The sequence below is a fragment of the Panthera uncia genome, chromosome D2 (assembly GCF_023721935.1).
Source record: "Panthera uncia isolate 11264 chromosome D2, Puncia_PCG_1.0, whole genome shotgun sequence".
Lineage (NCBI taxonomy): Eukaryota > Metazoa > Chordata > Mammalia > Carnivora > Felidae > Panthera > Panthera uncia.
In genome coordinates, this window is record NC_064818.1 from 45,992,355 (window position 1) to 46,009,969 (window position 17,615).

The window sequence follows — 17,615 nt, forward strand, 5'->3', positions numbered from 1 at the left end:
CCATGAGAGCATGACCTGAGCTGAAATTGGATGCCCAACCAACTGAGCCATCCAAGGCACCCTGAAATTAAAAGGTTCAAAAAGTGTCCTCTTAACAGTCAATAAGCACATAAAAAGTGAGCACCACTTTATGCTCACTAGGATGGCTGTAATCAAAAAGATAAAAGCAAATGTTGCCAAGAATAAGGAGATATAGAAACTAGATGCAGTTCCTTAAAAAGTCAAATATTAGAGTTACCATTTAATACAGCAATTCCACTCCTAGTGTTGCAGGATTCTTTACCTCAATACCTGGGATTTGTTGTCTCGCCACTTCGAAGAATGAATAGGTGGACAAAAAATGAGCAGTAGGCAAGTTTCTTAGAGTAAAAGATCAGAAAGTAAGAATACTACGAAAGCTCTCTTTACAGAGAGGGGACACTCGAAAGTGACTATAGGCAGGGGTTCTTGTTTTATTAGGTTCTGGTTCCCCCCCCCCCACCTCCCCACCCTGGCTGTTTCCTATTCAGCTCCTACCCTCATTGGCTTGATAACTCTAGGTGCAGGTTTGTCCATTCCTGATTGGCTCAATTCCATTGTATGAAGGGTGGTCCTATGGCCATATCATTACTTGTGGGTCTTAATGTTTTATGGCCTATTACTGATTAGCCCTAAAGTTAGCTCTTTTGTCAAATTCCTGAGGGAAACCTGAAGGGGAATAGGTGGTGTCTGTTACATTCTTTAGAGGAACCTTATATCTGAGGGGGTTTGCTGTGGTCAGACATTCCCAGAATCTTCCAAAATATGTATTTTTCCCCACCCAAGGACTTCAGGTCCTAATCTTTCCCTCTCTGCCTATTTTTATCCTATCATACTAGGTAGATACCCAAGAGCATTGAAAACAGGTACTCAGATATATACTTGTACTCAGATATATTAATGTTTATAGCAGCATTATTCACAATAGCCAAGAGGTAAAAACAATAGGTAAAAACAACCCAAATGTACATAAACAGATGAATAGATAAACAAAATGAAATAGAACAGTATTCAGCAATAAAAATAATGAAGCATTGAAAGAGGACTTAAATCACCTCCATCTTGACCTCAGTCAGTGCTTTCTAAATCATTAATTCTTCTTTCCAGCTTATCTCTTAACTCAGAAAAAAGACCTGGAGGGCAAAGCATTCCCTTGATGGGAACCGAAACCATCCACTCCAGCAATAAGGACTGCCCTGAGCCAGCAAGCCTTTTGCATGATTGACTCCCAGACAACCTGACAGACCTCACCTTTATGTCCAACTGCACTCACACACCAACCTTTGTCCCATATTTTCCTAATATAAACCTGGAAGTATATTCAGCAGTTTAGAGACAGTCTTTGAGATGTTAGCCTGCTCTTTTCCCAGTGTCAGCCTCACTGAAACACATTCCTTTCTTGTTTCCCCACCATTCCTCTCTTGCCCTTTTGGTTTTGTCAGTGGCAATTGGTTGAACTTGGTCTGTCTGGGACCCCTGGAGCCAGGTGTTCTTGCATCCCAGTGCACTGGCTATGATCCAAAGAGACTACATGACCAGAGACAATGAGTATCTCTCAGAAACAGTAAGAGACAGCAGGTTGAAGACCACATGGGCACCCCCTCCAAAACTTTGACTTTGTGTAATCCCTACAACCTAGGCATGCATTGGAGAACAGAAGAAAATTCCCCAAAAGGGATGAGATGGAATTATCTACCATCCCAGTGCGATGGGAGCTTGAAATCAAATTTAAGTCGATGTGTACAAAGTAACAAGATGGGGTACTGTAATATTGTGATTTATAATAAATATATATTAGGTCTTCATCCCTATGCCTAGAACAAAGTTCCTGGAACCCTAGGGACTTCTTAAATGATAAGAGTGATAAAGGTGTTTTCTGTTATTCATAACAAGCCCTTTTCCGCTAAATCTGAATTTATGCTAATGAGGTGACATCTGAAAGCCCTTCAGTGTGGGGATTGGTTGCTAGCAGAAACAATTTTGTTATCAGAGGCTTGACCTCAGGGGAAGGGAGGGCCTGGAGGTTGACTCAATTACCAGTGGCTGTTTTAATCAACTATGTCTCTGTAATACTGAAGCTTCCATAAAAGCCCAGTGGAGTTCTGAAACCTTCTGGGTTGGTGAACACTGGGATGCACTGGGAGAGTGGCACCCAGAGAGGGCATGAAAACTCCACTACCCCTCTCCACATACCTTGCTCTATGCATCTCTTCTATCTGGCTGTTCTTGAGTGGTATCCTTTTATGATAAACCAGTAATCCTGTAAGTAAAATATTTGTCTGAGTTACATGAGCCACTCTAGCAAATTAATCGACCTGAGGAGAGAGTCATGGGAACCTCCAATTTATACCTGTCAGTCAAAAGCACGGGTAACAATCTGGACTTGAGATTGACATTTGAATTGGGTGTGTGTGGGGGGCGGGGGACAGTCTTGTGGATTGAGCCCTCAACCTGGGGGATTGGATGATATCTCTAGGCAGAAAATACCCTACCCAATGACACACACATTTGGTGACCAGAGCAGAAATGAAAAAGGCCAAGGGCTCTTTTAGCTCTGGAAAAAATGTTAATGAAGCATCTCTTCATAATTACATTTATCTTCCTAATTTTATTAAGTTTCTTTTTTTATTCAAAAATAGATTTTGCATTTTCTCACATCCTTTATGGCAACTCTTGAGATGATTCTACAGTTTTGCTTTTTTGACTTTTTTCTTCTTTTTATCCTCTTTTACGCATTTTGCCCACTCCCACCTCGCACCTCTGGCTACCAGCAATCTAATTCATCTGTTTTCTGTATCCATGAACTCATTGTGTTTTTGATTCCACATATAAGTGAGATCATAACAGTATTTGTCTTTTTCTTGTCTGCCTTATTTCACTTAGCATAATGCCTTCAAAATTCATCCATGTTGTTGCATACATATAGATATAGATATATAGATGATATATAGATATGTAGATATAGATGTAAATATAAATAGATATAGATATAAATTGCTCCTTGATGAGTCACAGATTAAAAACTATGCCAGGTAAATTGTTGGACAAGGATACTTTATTTGCAGCAAATAAGGAGATCACAGGGAATAACTTCCAAAGCTGTGACTCTCGAGCCAAGGGTAAATGGGTCCCTTTTATTTAGGGTTGGGATGAATATTTAGATAGGGAAGCCTTGTCATGGAATGTAAAGGGGAACATAAGGCAGTGCATGCAACTTAAGGAAGCATGCCTATATCACACATTGTATGTTATGTAAATGAGGCTTGTGCTCATCCTTGAGCAGAAGTTTTAGTATTATAATGAGGTAAAGGAAGTTGTCAGTCATTCTGCAGGTCACTCCATGGTCCATCTGTGCGGCGCGAGTCCAGGGTTATGGTCATATTGGTCTGGATGGCCTGGGTTGGCAGAAGGTCTTGTCAGGGTGGTCACTATCACTTGAGGGGTGCTTTTGGTTTCCATCAGCCTGAGTTAAAAGATGAGCTGGATAGAAGAGCTTAAGGAAAAATGTGGGACAAAGGTCAGTGAGTATAAGCAGGTGGGCAGTAAAGGTCAGGTGTTGGGTTCTAGCTGGTCACACAGTGAACATGAGGGTGCATATATCTATGAATTAGTATTCTCATCTTCTTAAGATAAATGCTCAGATGTGAAATTGCTGGATATGACAGTCTATTTTTAATTTTTAGGAAACTCCATTATATTTTCCACAGTGACTGCTCCAATTTACATTCTCACCAAAAGTGCACAAGCGTTCCCATTTCTCCACATCTTCACCAACACTTGTTATTTCTTGTCTTTTTTTTAAACAGGTATGAGGTGATATCTCATGGTGATTTTGATTTGCATTTCCCACTCACAACTATCAAAATGGCTAAAATCAAAAACACAAGAAACTACAAGAGTTGGTGAGGAAGTAGAGAAAAAACAACAGTGCCTGTACTGTTGGTGGGAATACAAAGTGGTACAGCTACTATAGAAAAGAGTATGGGGGCACCTGGGTGGCTCAGTTAGTTAAGCATCCAACTCTTGATCTCAGCTCAGGTCTTGATCTCAGGGTCATGAGTTCAAGCCACATATTGGGCTCTGCACTGGGCATGATGCCTACTTAAAAAAAAAAAAAAAAGAGTATGGAGGTTCCTCAAAAAATTAATAAAAGGGGCGCCTGGGTGGCGCAGTCGGTTAAGCGTCCGACTTCAGCCAGGTCACGATCTCGCGGTCCGTGAGTTCGAGCCCCGCGTCAGGCTCTGGGCTGATGGCTCGGATCCTGGAGCCTGCTTCCGATTCTGTGTCTCCCTCTCTCTCTGTCCCTCCCCCGTTCATGCTCTGTCTCTCTCTGTCCTAAAAATAAATTAAAAAACGTTGAAAAAAAAAATTAATAATAGACTTACCATATGATGCAGTAATTCCACTGCTGGGTATTTATCCAAGGAATTTGGAAACACTAATTCAAAGGGATATGTGCACCCCTATGTTTATTGTTTAAGATCTGGAAGCAACACAAGTGTCCATCGATAGAGGAACAGATAAAGAAGATGTGGTGTATATATGCAATGGAATGTTACTCAGCCATAAAAAAGAATGAAATCTTGCAATTTGCAACAATAGGGCTAGATCTAGAGAGTATATGCTATGAAATAAGTCAATCAGAGAAAGACAAATATCATATGACTTCACTCATATGGGAAATTTAAGAAACAAAGAAAAAAAAGAGAAAACCAAAAAACACATTCTTAATAATACAGAACAAACAAATAGATGGTTACCAGAGGGGAGGTGAGTGGAGATGGGTGAAATAGGTGGAGGGGATTAAGTGCACACTTACCCTGGGGCGCCTGGCTGGCTCAGCTGGAAGAACATGTGACTCCTGATCTGGGGTTGGTGAGTTTGAGCCCCACATTGGGTGTAGAGATTACTAAGAAAAAAATAAATAGACTTAAAAACAGAAAAAAGAGCATACCTCTCTTGATGAGCACTGAGTAATATATAGAATTGTTGAATCACTGTATTGTCCACCTGAAACTAATATAACAGGACTTGCTAACTCTACTGGATTTAAAAAAGAAAAAAGATCAGTGTTTGCCAGGTGTTTAGAAGAAGGGAATGATGAATAGGTAGAGCACAGAGGATTTTTAGGGCTGTGAAAATACCACGTGTGATACAATAATGATGTGGGTTTTTCATATAAGACTTTTATTATGTTAAAGTATGTTCCCTCTAGATCTACTTTATTGGTTTTTTTTTTTTTAATCATGAATGGATGTTGTACTTTGTCAATGGTTTTTCTGCATCTATTGAAATAATCATAGGGGCTCCTGGGTGGCTCAGTTGGTTAAGTGTCCAACGCTTGATTTTGGCTCAGGTCATGATCTCATGGTTCATGAGACTGAACCCCACATTGGGCTCTGCACTGACAGCGCGGATCCTGCTTGGGATTCTTTCTCTTCTTCTCTCTCTGCCCCTCCCCTGCTCTCTTTCTTTCTCAAAATAAAAGTAAATATTTAAAAAAAGAAATAATGTTTTTTATCCTTTCTTTTATTGATGTGATGTGTCACGTTCATTGATTTGTAAATATTGAAGCACCCTTGCATCCCAGGATAAATCCTGCTTTATTCTGGTGAATGATTTTTTTTTTTTAACTGTACTTTTGGATTCGGTTTGCTAATATTTTGTTGAGGATTTTTTGCATTGCATTGTGTTAATAATGCATGCGTTTTCATAAATATTTTTTTTTTTTTTTTTGTGGTGGCTTGCCACTTAATTTTTAAGAGCTCTTTTAATATCCCTTTAATATATTAGCAATATTAGCCATTTGTCTGTCATATATGTTGCAAATATTTTCTCCTGGTTTGTCAATTGTCTTTTGGTTTTGTTTGTGATGGCTTTTGGCCACGAAAAATGTTTTATTTTTATGCATTCAAATTTATCAATTTTTTTTTATTATTCTGGATTTCGAGTTATAGTTAGACTTCCCCCACACTGAGGCTAAAGAGGAAGTCATTCATGTTGTTTGCTAGTATTTGCATAGTTTCAGTTTTTACATTTAGGTGGGATCAGGCACATTCAAGGGTGTTATGACCATAGACTCAGTTTTTATATTTAGATTTCTAATCCAGTTGGAATTTATTTTTATGTAGTGTTAGCTATGGTTCCACTCTTATCTTTTTCCAAATGGTTACCCAGTTGTTACAGCACTATTTTTTAAAAAGTCCATTTTTGCCCCAGTGGCTTGAGATGCCCCTTTACCAATATTCTAAGTTTCCAAATGTGCCTGGGTCTATTTTGGGGCATTCTATTCTATTCTACTCTACTCTATTCTACTGGTCTGTTTGTCTACTCATGCACCGATGTAACAGTTTTATTACAGAGGCTTTATAGTATATTTTCTTGTCTTATAAGGCTAGGCCTGCTCAGGTTTTCCTTTTCATTGTTGCCAAAATATTTTTGCATGTTTGCTGAAAATGCATAACCTGAATTAATCATGAGGAAACTTAGGAGAATTTTATAAAAGAATTGGCTAGCATTCTTCAAAACAATATTAAGGTCATAAACAAAAAAGAAAGATGAAGGAATAAGGAGACATAATAAATGTACTATGTGGTTCCAGGTAGATAAAAGGACATGGGACAAAGATGAGGTTTAAATGAGGTCTATAGATTAAGTAATAATAATGCATCAATGTTAATTTACTGTCTGATTGTACTGTGTTTATGTAGGTTATGAACATCTGGGGGGCACCCTGGGTGGCTCAGTCCATTGAGGGTCTGACTTCAACTCAGGTCCGATCTCACGGTTTGTGGGCTTGAGCCCTCCATCGGGCTCTGTGCTGACAGTGCAGAGCCCGCTTCAAATCCTCTGTCTCCCTCTCTCTCTGCCCCTCCCCCATGCATGCATGTTTGTGTGCATTTTGTCTCTCACTCTCAAACATTGGGGCACTTGGGTGGCTCAGTCGGTTAAGTGTCCGACTTCGGTTCAGGTCGTGATCTCATGGTTCATGAGTTCGAGTACCACTTCGGGCTCTGTACTGACAGGTCAGAGCCTGGAGCCTGCTTCAGATTGTGTCTCCCTCTCTCTCTGCCCCTCCCCTGCTCGCATGCAGTCTCTCTCTCTCTCTCTCTCTGTCAAAAATGAATAAACATTAAAAAGAGACCATTTGGGGAAACTGGGTAAAGGATATGTGGGAATTTTGAAAATTTTTTTATAAACCCGAAATGATTTCAAATTAAAAAGTGAAAACATTAAGGGCACCTGGGTGGCTCAGTTGGTTAAGCATCCGACTTTGGCTCAGGTCATGATCTCATGGTTCTTGGGTTTGAGGCCTGCATTGGCCTCTGAGCTAAAAGCTCAGAGCCTGGAGCTTACTTCCGATTCCGTGTCTCCCTTTTTCTCTGCCTCTCCCCTGCTGGCTCTCTATCTCTCTCTCAAAAATAAAGAAATATTGAAAAAAGTGAAAACATTAAAAGATGAAAAAATTTAATTGTATATAATATTTATTTATTATATTTTATTTATTATAATTTACTTATAAAGTTTTATTATAATTTTTATATTTTACTTATTATAAGTAAATTTATTTATTATAATTTATTTATAAAATATTTTAACATATATAATCAACCTCTTGGCCAAATATAGGAGTTGCAGACTTGTAACAATGGGTGAGTAGAACTATTTCCTAGTAGTGTTGCTTTCATTAAACTGTCAATGCAGGAACTGGACTCCCAGGATTACAATTCTCCTTGATAAGACTTGCCAACCACTTCCGGGAATAATGTTAGCATTATTCGAGGGTGCAGGTGAGATGCCTGCCTTCTGATGTATTTGGGCAGGTAGCTGAGCCAAGGGGAGGTTGAATAAACATGTAGAAGGGTTAAGGTCCTATAATACCAAAACTCTAAAGGACTTGCAGCAGATTGAAAATTCCAACTCTTGAACAGAGAGCTCAGTGATTAACAGAGGCGGGCAGAAGGGTTGTGCTAGAAATCCATTCCTGAGGGCCCTGAAAGTGCTGCTTGTTGACATATCGAGTCAGAGTATAGTATCAGCAAGTAAAGCTGCTTTATCTCCAGAACTCATCAGCCTCTGTCACTTTGTGTATGGGTCAGCTTTTCCACCCAGGTCAGAGAGCAGGGATCCCTTTGACAGAGGAGCATGTTGTCCATACTGTGGGGCGCCTGGTTTCTGGGTTTTCTGACTGGGAAGCATTTCTAGCCTCACCTCATGTGGAGCCTCTGAACTGCCCGTTCTTGGAGAAAATCTTCTCTTAGGCCCTTTAAATGACTCTTAGAAGAACCATGGCTTGCCACTAGAGGGACTTCTGTAGAAAACAAACAAACAAACAGGGTGGCTAGACTCTATTTTCAAGAAAGTAGAGTTAGAAAATCAATCCTTATATTACATATAGCATATTTGATGGTCAAACTCAAACATGGATATTTTAACTCTGGGAGTATTTCAGTGTAACATCTGAGAGCTATGCATTATAAAAGCATACAATGTTTTTTTTTTTTTTTTTTTTTTTTTTTGCCAGCTTTCTCAGCCTGTAATGCCCTAAAGTTGTAAAATTAATCACACTGAACAAAGAAAATTTTACAAATTGTTTAATACCTTTGACTTGAATCCTATCTTTACTGAAAAGGCAAGCAGCTAGTGGTTTACATTGTTATGTGTACCTTAAACTAAGCTAGAAGTTATTATAAAATGGAAGATTTTTGTGATGTTCAGTATTTCAAAAATACTTCCAGTAAAGAATAATTACAAGTACATTTTAAGAGTTGTAAACCCACTTTTCAGGCAGTAGTTTGTTTAGCTAAACTAAGGGTTTTGCCAGAAATGAAGAACAATGTCATAAGTAATTTTGTGTCTCATTAAAAAGAATTTGGTGAGAGAAGGGCGATTGGCAAAACCTATCTCAGAGGTAAGAAATCTAACCTTAACAGTGGTAGAGCTTGACACTGTTGGGACACAGTTGGACACATTTGCTGTTCACGCTTCGTTTACTAGTGCAAAATGATAACAGTAGTAGTAATTTTGAGAGTTTCAATTTGGCCAAACTATTAGATATATAATTCATAAAATACTAAAATAGTATTTAAAAAATAACTACCATTTCTTTAAAAAGAGCATATAACTTACAGTTAGTAGATTTATTGGGTCAGATCTATATTATTGGATTCTTAGTCTTGTGGGTCCTTATAAAACAAAACTCATAAGCCCTCTGGAGCAATCAGAACTACAGAGAGCTAGCAGTACATGCAAAGGGACTGGGGGTTTGGTTAGAGATGGTTGGTTACAATCCCAAACTCTAATACTATAGTCACACCATTTATACCACTCAATTACTTAGAAAACCAGCTGGATTTGAACACTTTTTAAAAAATGTTTATTTATTTTTGAGAGAGAGAGAGAGAGAGAGAGAGCAGGGTAGGGGCAGAGAGAGAGGGAGACACAGAATTTGAAGCAGGCTTCAGGCTCTAAGCTGTCAGGACAGAGCCTGACCTGGGGCTCAAACTCACGTTCGTGGGATCGAGCCCCACATTGGGCTCTGTGCTGACAGCTCAGAGCCTGGAGCCTGCTTCGGATTCTATGTCTCCCTCTCTCTCTGTCCCTTGCCTGCTCACTCTCTGTCTCTGTCTCTCTCTCAAAAATAAAAACATTTAAAAAAATTAAATAAAATGCTGGATATGTCAGTGGCTTTTCTCATTAAATCCTCTAATATTAATGAACAATGAAATATCCATTAAACTATTAGGAAATAAGATATACTGGATTATGCAATGCTGAGTTTATGTCTTCAACAAAATTGTTATACCTTTCCCTGACTTTAAGCAATATCCACACTATAGTCATTCATTAACTGAAAAATAAAGAGTATGCCATTATTTCCACTATGTGAAAAATAAAATCTTGTAAATCATAAAAAAAAAACCCAACTCGTATTACAACTACTTAAAATATTGTAAACTTATCAAAATGCACAGGAAAAAAGTTTTTTGTTTTTAAGTAGGCTTCACACCCAACATGGGGCTTTAACCCATGACCTCTTAGATCAAGAGTTGCATGCTTTACAGACTGAGCCAGCCAGGTGCCCAGAAACAAGTTTTAATATACTGTACAATGGGTAGATTCATCTGAATTCTCAGGCATGGTTATGGCAGAGCAAGAGCTCTCTAATATGAACAGATTCAATAAAAAGCATGACTTAAAAACATTTGAAAAGGTCTATGGGAGAAGTACCAGTAAAGAGAGCAGTATTGAACACACAGGAAGTGGAGTTCAAGATAGCATTATCCAAGGGGAGGCTGGAAAGCTTCCATCAAGAACACAGTGGCCACTAATCTCGGGCAAGAGTAAGGACAGTGTTTCCAGAGACTGAAAGAAAGGGAGCATGTAGCCGGTTGTTTTTGCTTTCCTAGCATCTCTTCTCTTTGCTTTTGGTTAACAGCACCAATTTCAGTCCCCCTTAGAGGTGGAAGGAATGGGGGTATGACCTAAGGGGAGCCAATCAGATTTTATTTATCTTAGGAATTTGGAAGTTCAGAAGAGAAACACAAGAAGGGAAATGATTGGGGCTGTCATTCTGATGGCAGTGGCTCAAAGGGGACTCCCGATTTCCTCTGGTTTATGCCCTTCCTAAGACCTGCTTGCTTAGCTTTTCCTTAACTGTGAATTCTGTAGGTTTTTTCTCCAAATTCTATTTTGTTGGTGTTTGCCAGTTGAATTCTGTTGTGTGCAAATAAAGAACTGTATGAGATACAGGTGTGTACACATTGAAACATCTTAAGTATGAGGTAAGAAGTCTATTCTCTCTTGCAGAGGCAAGTGGGGTAGATAATTTGAAAAACGTGATGAGCGGCGCCTGGGTGGCTCAGTCAGTTAAGCATCCGACTTCGGCTCAGGTCATGATCTCCCAGTCCGTGAGTTCAAGCCCCGCGTCGGGCTCTGTGCTGACAGCTCAGAGCCTGGAGCCTGTTTCAGATTCTGTGTCTCCCTCTCTCTCTGACCCTCCCCTGTTCATGCTCTCTGTCTCAAAAATAAATAAATGTTAAAAAAAAAAAAAGAAAAACGTGATGAAATTATGGAAGGGAGCTATCAAGTATAAAGATCAAAGATAAGCAAAAGGACTGCTAATCAGTGCTGAGAGTTCAGCCAAATTTGCAGAATATGAATTTGTAGTGATTCCATTCACGAACCTAGGCGCAGGAAAGGAGAAAGGACATCATTGCACTGATTTGTAGTTAGGAGCTAGCAGAACTATGTGTCAGAACCTTGACATACAGATATTAAAGGGCTTTCAAGGGAAGTTGAAGGCTACTATCATGGGCTCTACGCAGAACAGGCAAGGAAATAAAGCTAAGAGGGTGGAATTGGGGGACAGAAGGAGAACTGAGGGATGGGTTTGGGTTAGTTGAGAACAGACGAGGAAGTAAAGGCTGCTTTATTGCAGTCCAGATTTAGAAGAAAATCAGGTGATAAGGTTCAGGGTGTAGGTAAGCAAGGTGCTTAGAGAATCGGGATATTGATTGAGGTTACTGAGGCACATCGAAGCTAGGGTCATTATATGGCTCCTGAAGTTGCCCATGATGATGTCAGACGAGATGCCAAGTGCAGTAACCAGTTCACCTAAATTTTACCAACCAAACTCAAGAGGTTTTTGTTTTTCTTTTTTTATGAATGTGAGGGAACAGCTAGAGGTTGATAGATGGTCACTTAAAAATAAAATTCTTTTTTTTTAAATTTTTTTTCAACGTTTTTTATTTATTTTTGGGACAGAGAGAGACAGAGCATGAACGGGGGAGGGGCAGAGAGAGAGGGAGACACAGAATCGGAAACAGGCTCCAGGCTCCGAGCCATCAGCCCAGAGCCTGACGCGGGGCTCGAACTCACGGACCGCGAGATCGTGACCTGGCTGAAGTCGGACGCTTAACCGACTGCGCCACCCAGGCGCCCCAAAAATAAAATTATTTTGGGGTGCCTGGGTGGCTCAGTCGGTTGTTTCTGACTTCCACTCAGGTCATAATCTCATGGTTCATGGCTTTGAGTCCTGTGTCGGGTTCTCTGCTGTCAGCACAGAGCCTGCTTTGGATCCTCTGTTCTCTCTTTGCCCCTCCCCTGCTCATGCTCACTCTCTCTCTCTCCAAAATAAATACACATTTAAAAAAAAAAGTTCCTTTAAAAGAACTAAGACTAGCTACAGGGTAACAGTGGCTAACTATGTAGGTTCCCAGCTTGCTTCTTTACTGGTTAATTCTGAAGAAGTTATTTATCTTCCGATGCCTCAGTTTCTTCAACTATAACATAAAGATAATAGTACTTGGGATGCCTGGGTGGCTCAGTCGGTTAAGCCTCTGACTTCAGCTTAGGTTAAACCTCTGACTTCAGCTCAGGTCATGATCTTGCAGTTCGAGAGTTCGAGCAGTGCATCAGGCTCTCTGCTGCCAGTGCAGAGTCTGCTCCAGATCCTCTGTTTCCCTCTCTCCGTCCCTCCCCTACTCGTGCTTTGCGTGTGTGTCTCTCAGAAATGAGTAAACATTTAAAAAAAGAGACAATAGTACTACTTTCTGGGTCACTGAGATAATTAAATAAATTAACATGCATCAAATAGTAAATACCGAGCACTTCATAAATGTTAGCTATTATTATTAAAGGGAGACAGATCCAAATACACTATAACACAATGTAATATTTTATGATATGTGTACAAACAGAAAATAACTGACAGGGGCATTAAAACTATACTTGGGATACTCGGGGAAGTTTTCACTGAGGTGTTAGAGGCAAAAACAAAAGAAAGCGGTAAGATCCGTTTAACGCTCTCCCTAAGGCAGACATTGTGATAGCTGTTTTAAGAATATCATCACATTTAATACCATGTCCCTGCAAGATATGTATCTTCCTTTTACTGAGGAGGAAAGCTAACGGAGATTAAATAACTTACCCTTGGGTACAAAGGAATGAAAAGAAACTGGAATCTTTATTTAGATAATTTAGTTAGTTGGTCTGGCACAAGCGGGACTCTGCAGAAGGAATTTAAAGGATGCGTGAAAATAGCCTAGCAGGATCACTGAGCGCTAGTGGGGAACTGGGAAGGTTGAAGATACAGTCGCAGCAGGGATCAGATTATAAAAGGTATTTGCTTGTCTTATGAGACGTCTGGGCTTGAATCTGTGGGTAATGTCCAGGGAGTAAAGGATTTTAACCAGGCCCTAGGCAGTGAGTTGACACCAAGCAGGTCAGCGGGCATGATGATGGCCAGACTGGCCAGTCATTCTTCACTTAATGAGCGCCTGTGCGCCAACCCCGCGAAGGGTAGCGGAGATGCAACAAGGAAAAGACGCAGCCGGGTGTAGCTTTCGCCCTGCTCACCTCGCGCAGAGGCAGAAGCCCCCAGGCGGGTTGTTCCACAGGTTTCTTTCGGGCTTCCCCCCTGAGCCGAGCCGGGCCAGCAGCGTGCTCCTCAGCGGCCGTCTGCGCTCGCGGGGTCAAGTGCAACCCGGCCGAGCGCTTCCCTTCAGCACCCCGTGGCGTCGGCATCCTCCCTGCTCCCAGCTTCCATGCGAACCCAGCAGCAGGCCTGCTAACTCAAGCCTGTAATCTGCAGACCCTTTTTTCTTCCGGCGGCACCACACATCCGGTCACATGTGGGGCCGGTCACGTGAGAGTTGGTCACGTGCTGGGGCCGCAGGGCTCGGGGCTCGGGGTTTGGCTTCCGCAGACCTGCGGACCTTAGCGGGTGCGGTCGTGGCTGCCCCGGAGGCCGCGGAGCTGCCCGACTGGGATGGTGAGGGCGGCGGGCCCGGGTCGGGCCGGGGTCGGGTCGGGGCCGGTGCCTTCCCCAACCTCAGCCCGTCTTCTCATTCTTCCCGCTGCAGATGAACCGGACGACCCCCGACCAGGAGCGGGCGCCGGCGTCCGAGCCCGTGTGGGAGCGGCCCTGGTCGGTGGAGGAGATCCGCAGGAGCAGCCAGAGCTGGTCGCTGGCGGCCGATGCGGGCGTGAGAGGCGGGCCCCAGGGAGGGGAGCGGAGGGCGGGCCGCCTGGGGTGACCCCGCGGCTTGCGAGCGGGAGGACCGGAGACCCCGATTCCTTCTCCACTCGGTGTATTCTGCTGCCCCTGTTCATGCGTTCATAACGCATCCCTCCCCAAAAACGCCACTGTGGCAGTCCCTAGGCACCTGGGCGGGGGCGGGCCCATCGTCCTTAGCCGGCTGAGTTCCCCCACTCCGACTGCAGCCCAGATGCAGGTCTCTTCCTTGTTTGGGTTTTCTAGGGCTGCTCCCATCTCCGTCCTGATGGAGGCAGATAGGTTATCTCTGCGCCGCGGGTTTGCTAGGGCACAAGTGAGGCCATTTCACTTTGGGACCTGGACTGTGTGGGGAGGTAGACAAGCCTGTATATGGATATCCTCGAGTGGGACTTTAAAGGCCGGGGACCCAAGACTCCCGAAACTGAGATTCCGAAGTCCCATATGAACACGATTTTTTTCTTTTTATAAGAGTGGCAGTTTGTTATTTTGCCCTTGATCTGGGATTTCTGTAGAATGATAACCAAACAAGACTTTAAAATTCGTCCAGAATCGAGATAGCAAGTGTCGGTGTACTCCTTGCCGCTGTTTGGATGAGCTTTGTTAATGTTTTTCAGTGATACTTGGTTTTGGGTGTTGTCGAAAGCAGCATCTCTTACATTCTAACACACAAAGGTGAAAGGAAATGGGTTCTTTTTTGTTTTGACACACGGAGTAGACTCATTTGATATTGATACTACTGTATGTTTATTTTTTAAATAGCTACTACAGTTTCTACAGGAATTCTCACAGCAGACTATCTCTAGGACCCATGAAATCAAGAAACAAGTGGATGGGTTAATCCGGGAAACTAAAGCCACAGATTGTCGCCTACATAATGTCTTCAACGACTTCCTTATGCTGTCTAATACCCAGTTCATTGAAAACGTGAGTTACTTAATTGTGTCAGACTTATAAATAGTGTTTTCTGGAGGAACAAGAGTCCCTTGGGGTATTAAATGATGTATTATTAGGTACCCTCCTCAATTTTCATGAACACAGGGGTTCTTGGTAATTGAAGCTTCTTTCTCTAGGATTAATGCCTTTTTAAATTAGTACAGTTTGTTTTTTCAGGCCTTTAAAAAAATCTAATGATAAAATTACCTTCTAGTTTTTCGTACCCTTTTAGTTTTGAGGATAGTCAGCACTTGTGCTGGTATTCCCCCAAGCCTTATTGTGGCCATGTCCCTTAAGGAGAGCTGTACACCTGCCTGGTCTGATCCTGGTCTGACCAGCATGTGACTGCACTATTGATTGTGTCCATTATGTTCTGATGAATTCTGTTAAAGGCGTATGTGTGCCTACTTGAAATACTCTTTTTTGTTTTGGATTTTTTTTAATGTTTATTTTTGAGAGAGAGCCAGCAAGAGAGAGAGAGAGAGAGAGAGAGAGAGAGAGAATGAGAATGAGAATGAGTGGGGGAGGGGCAGAGAGAGAAGGAGACAATCCCAAGCAGGCTCCAGGCACTGGGGTGTCGGCACAGAGCCCAATACGCTGGAACTCGTGAACTGCGAGATAATGACCTGAGCTGAAGTTGGACGCTTGACTGACTGAGCCACCCAGGTGCCCCTGGAATATTCTTGATTAATGTTTTGTTATGATGGCTGAACCTGTGGTACAGAATCAACTCTAGAAAGATTACTGGGCTTTAAGCCATGTGTGATTTTCCCTATATGTATGTATGTATTGTATTGTATTGTATTGTATTCTATTTTTTTAAATAACTTTTTAAATTTATCTCCAGGTTAGTTAGCATATAGTGCAACAATGATTTCAGTAGTAGATTCCTTAATTCCCCTTACCCATTTAGTCCATCCCCCCTCCCACAACCCCTCCAGTAATCCTCTGTTCTCCATATGTGAGAGTCTCTTATGTTTTGTCCCCCTCCCTGTTTTTATATTATTTTTCTTTCCTTCCCTTATGTTCATCTGTTTTGTATCTTAAAGTCCTCATTGAGTGAAGTCATATGATATTTGTCTTTCTCTGACTAATCTCGCTTAGCATAGTACCCTCTAATTCCATCCACATAGTTGCGAATGGCAGGATTTCATTCTTTTTGGTTGTCAAGTAATACTGCATTATATATATATACACCACATTTTCTTTATTCATCCATCGATGAACATTTGGGCTCTCTCCATACTTTGGCTATTGTTGATAGTGCTGCTGTAAACATTGGGGTGCATGTGCCCCATCGAAATAGCACACCTGTATCCCTTGGATAAATACCTAGTAGTGTAATTGCTGGGTGTAGGGTAGTTCTATTTTTAATTTTTTGAGGAACCTCCATACTGTTTTCCAGAGTGGCTGCACCAGTATGCATTCCCACCAGCAGAGCAAAAGAGATCCTCTTTCTCTGCATCCTTGCCAACATCTGTTGTTGCCTGACTTGTTAATGTTAGCCATTCTGACAGGTGTGAGGTGGTATCTCTTTGTGGTTTTGATTTGTAGTTCCCTGATAATGAGTGATATTGAGCTTTTTCATGTGTTGGTTGGCCATGTGGATGTCTTCTTTGGAGAAGTGTCCATTTATGTCTTTCACCCATTTCTTCACTGGACTATTTGTTTTTTGGGTGTTGAGTTTGATAAATTCTTTATAGGTTTTAGATACTAGTCCTTTATCTGATATATTGTTTGCAAATATCTTCTCCCATTCTGTCGGTTGCCTTTTAGTTTTGCTGATTGTTTCCTTTGCTGTGCAGAAAAATTTTTATTTTGCTGAGGTCCCAGTAGTTCATTTTTGTTTTTGTTTCCCTTGCCTCCGGAGACATGTTGAGTAAGAAGTTGTTGTGGTCAAGGTCAGAGAGGTTTTTGCCTGCTTTCTCCTGGAGGATTTTGATGGCTTCCTGTCTTACATTTAGGGCTTTCATCCATTTTGAGTTTATTTTTGTGTCTGGTGTAAGAAAGTGGTTCAGGTTCATTCTTCTGCATGTCGCTGTCCAGTTTTCCCAGCACCATTTGCTGAGGAGACTGTCTTTATTCCATTGGATAGTCTTTCTTGCTTTGTCAAAGACTAGTTGGCCATATGTTTGTGGGTCCCTTTCTGGGTTCTCTGTTGATCTGAGTGTCTGTTTTTGTGCTCTTCCCTATATATTTATCGACTTCCTAAGTACTAGTCCTAGGAATACATAGTTAAATTAGACAGAACCTCTCTTTATTATTTGTTTATTTAAATTTTACTTATTTTTGAGAGAGAGAGAGAGAGAGAGAGAGAGAGAGAGAATCCCAAGCAGGCTCCATGAACTGTGAGATCATGACCTGAGCTGAAATCAAGAGTTGGATGCTTAATCAGCTGCGCCACCCAGGCACCCGATAGAGCCTGTCTTTAGAGAAGATCACAATCCTCCATAATAGTGTAATTCCAGAATAGGAAGGAAGCAAGTGTGGCTAGAGCCTAGTGAGTGAGTGAAGGAGGGACTGTTAAGATGAGGATGGAGAGGAAGCTTAGTTAAACTGACCTATATTTCTCAGAGGGAGGTTAGCCTAACTTTCTGAGTGTCAGCCATAGATCATCTGTGGAAAAAGGATTATTAAGTAGGTT

General features: G+C 41.6%; 1 protein-coding gene and 1 long non-coding RNA gene across 5 annotated transcripts in view; one reads left to right on the forward strand and one right to left on the reverse strand.

Annotated features, from left to right (window-relative positions):
* Positions 1-2,983: 2,983 nt before the first annotated feature.
* LOC125932800 (uncharacterized) lies at positions 2,984-13,626 on the reverse strand. The gene is made up of 4 exons (XR_007460755.1): positions 13,378-13,626; positions 8,230-8,329; positions 4,838-4,927; positions 2,984-3,511 (listed from the first exon to the last, which is right to left on the reverse strand). It is a non-coding gene; the product is annotated as an uncharacterized LOC125932800 (long non-coding RNA).
* A 76-nt stretch (positions 13,627-13,702) lies between these two features.
* Positions 13,703-17,615, forward strand: part of WASHC2A (WASH complex subunit 2A) — a 62,009-nt gene continuing 58,096 nt past the window's right edge. For all 4 annotated transcript variants that reach the window (XM_049645372.1, XM_049645374.1, XM_049645375.1 and 1 more), the window contains exons 1-3: positions 13,703-13,792; positions 13,884-14,006; positions 14,798-14,962. In XM_049645372.1, coding sequence (XP_049501329.1) covers positions 13,790-13,792; positions 13,884-14,006; positions 14,798-14,962 — 291 coding nt within the window. In that variant the 5' untranslated portion in view covers positions 13,703-13,789. The remainder of the gene's footprint in view (positions 13,793-13,883; positions 14,007-14,797; positions 14,963-17,615) is intronic.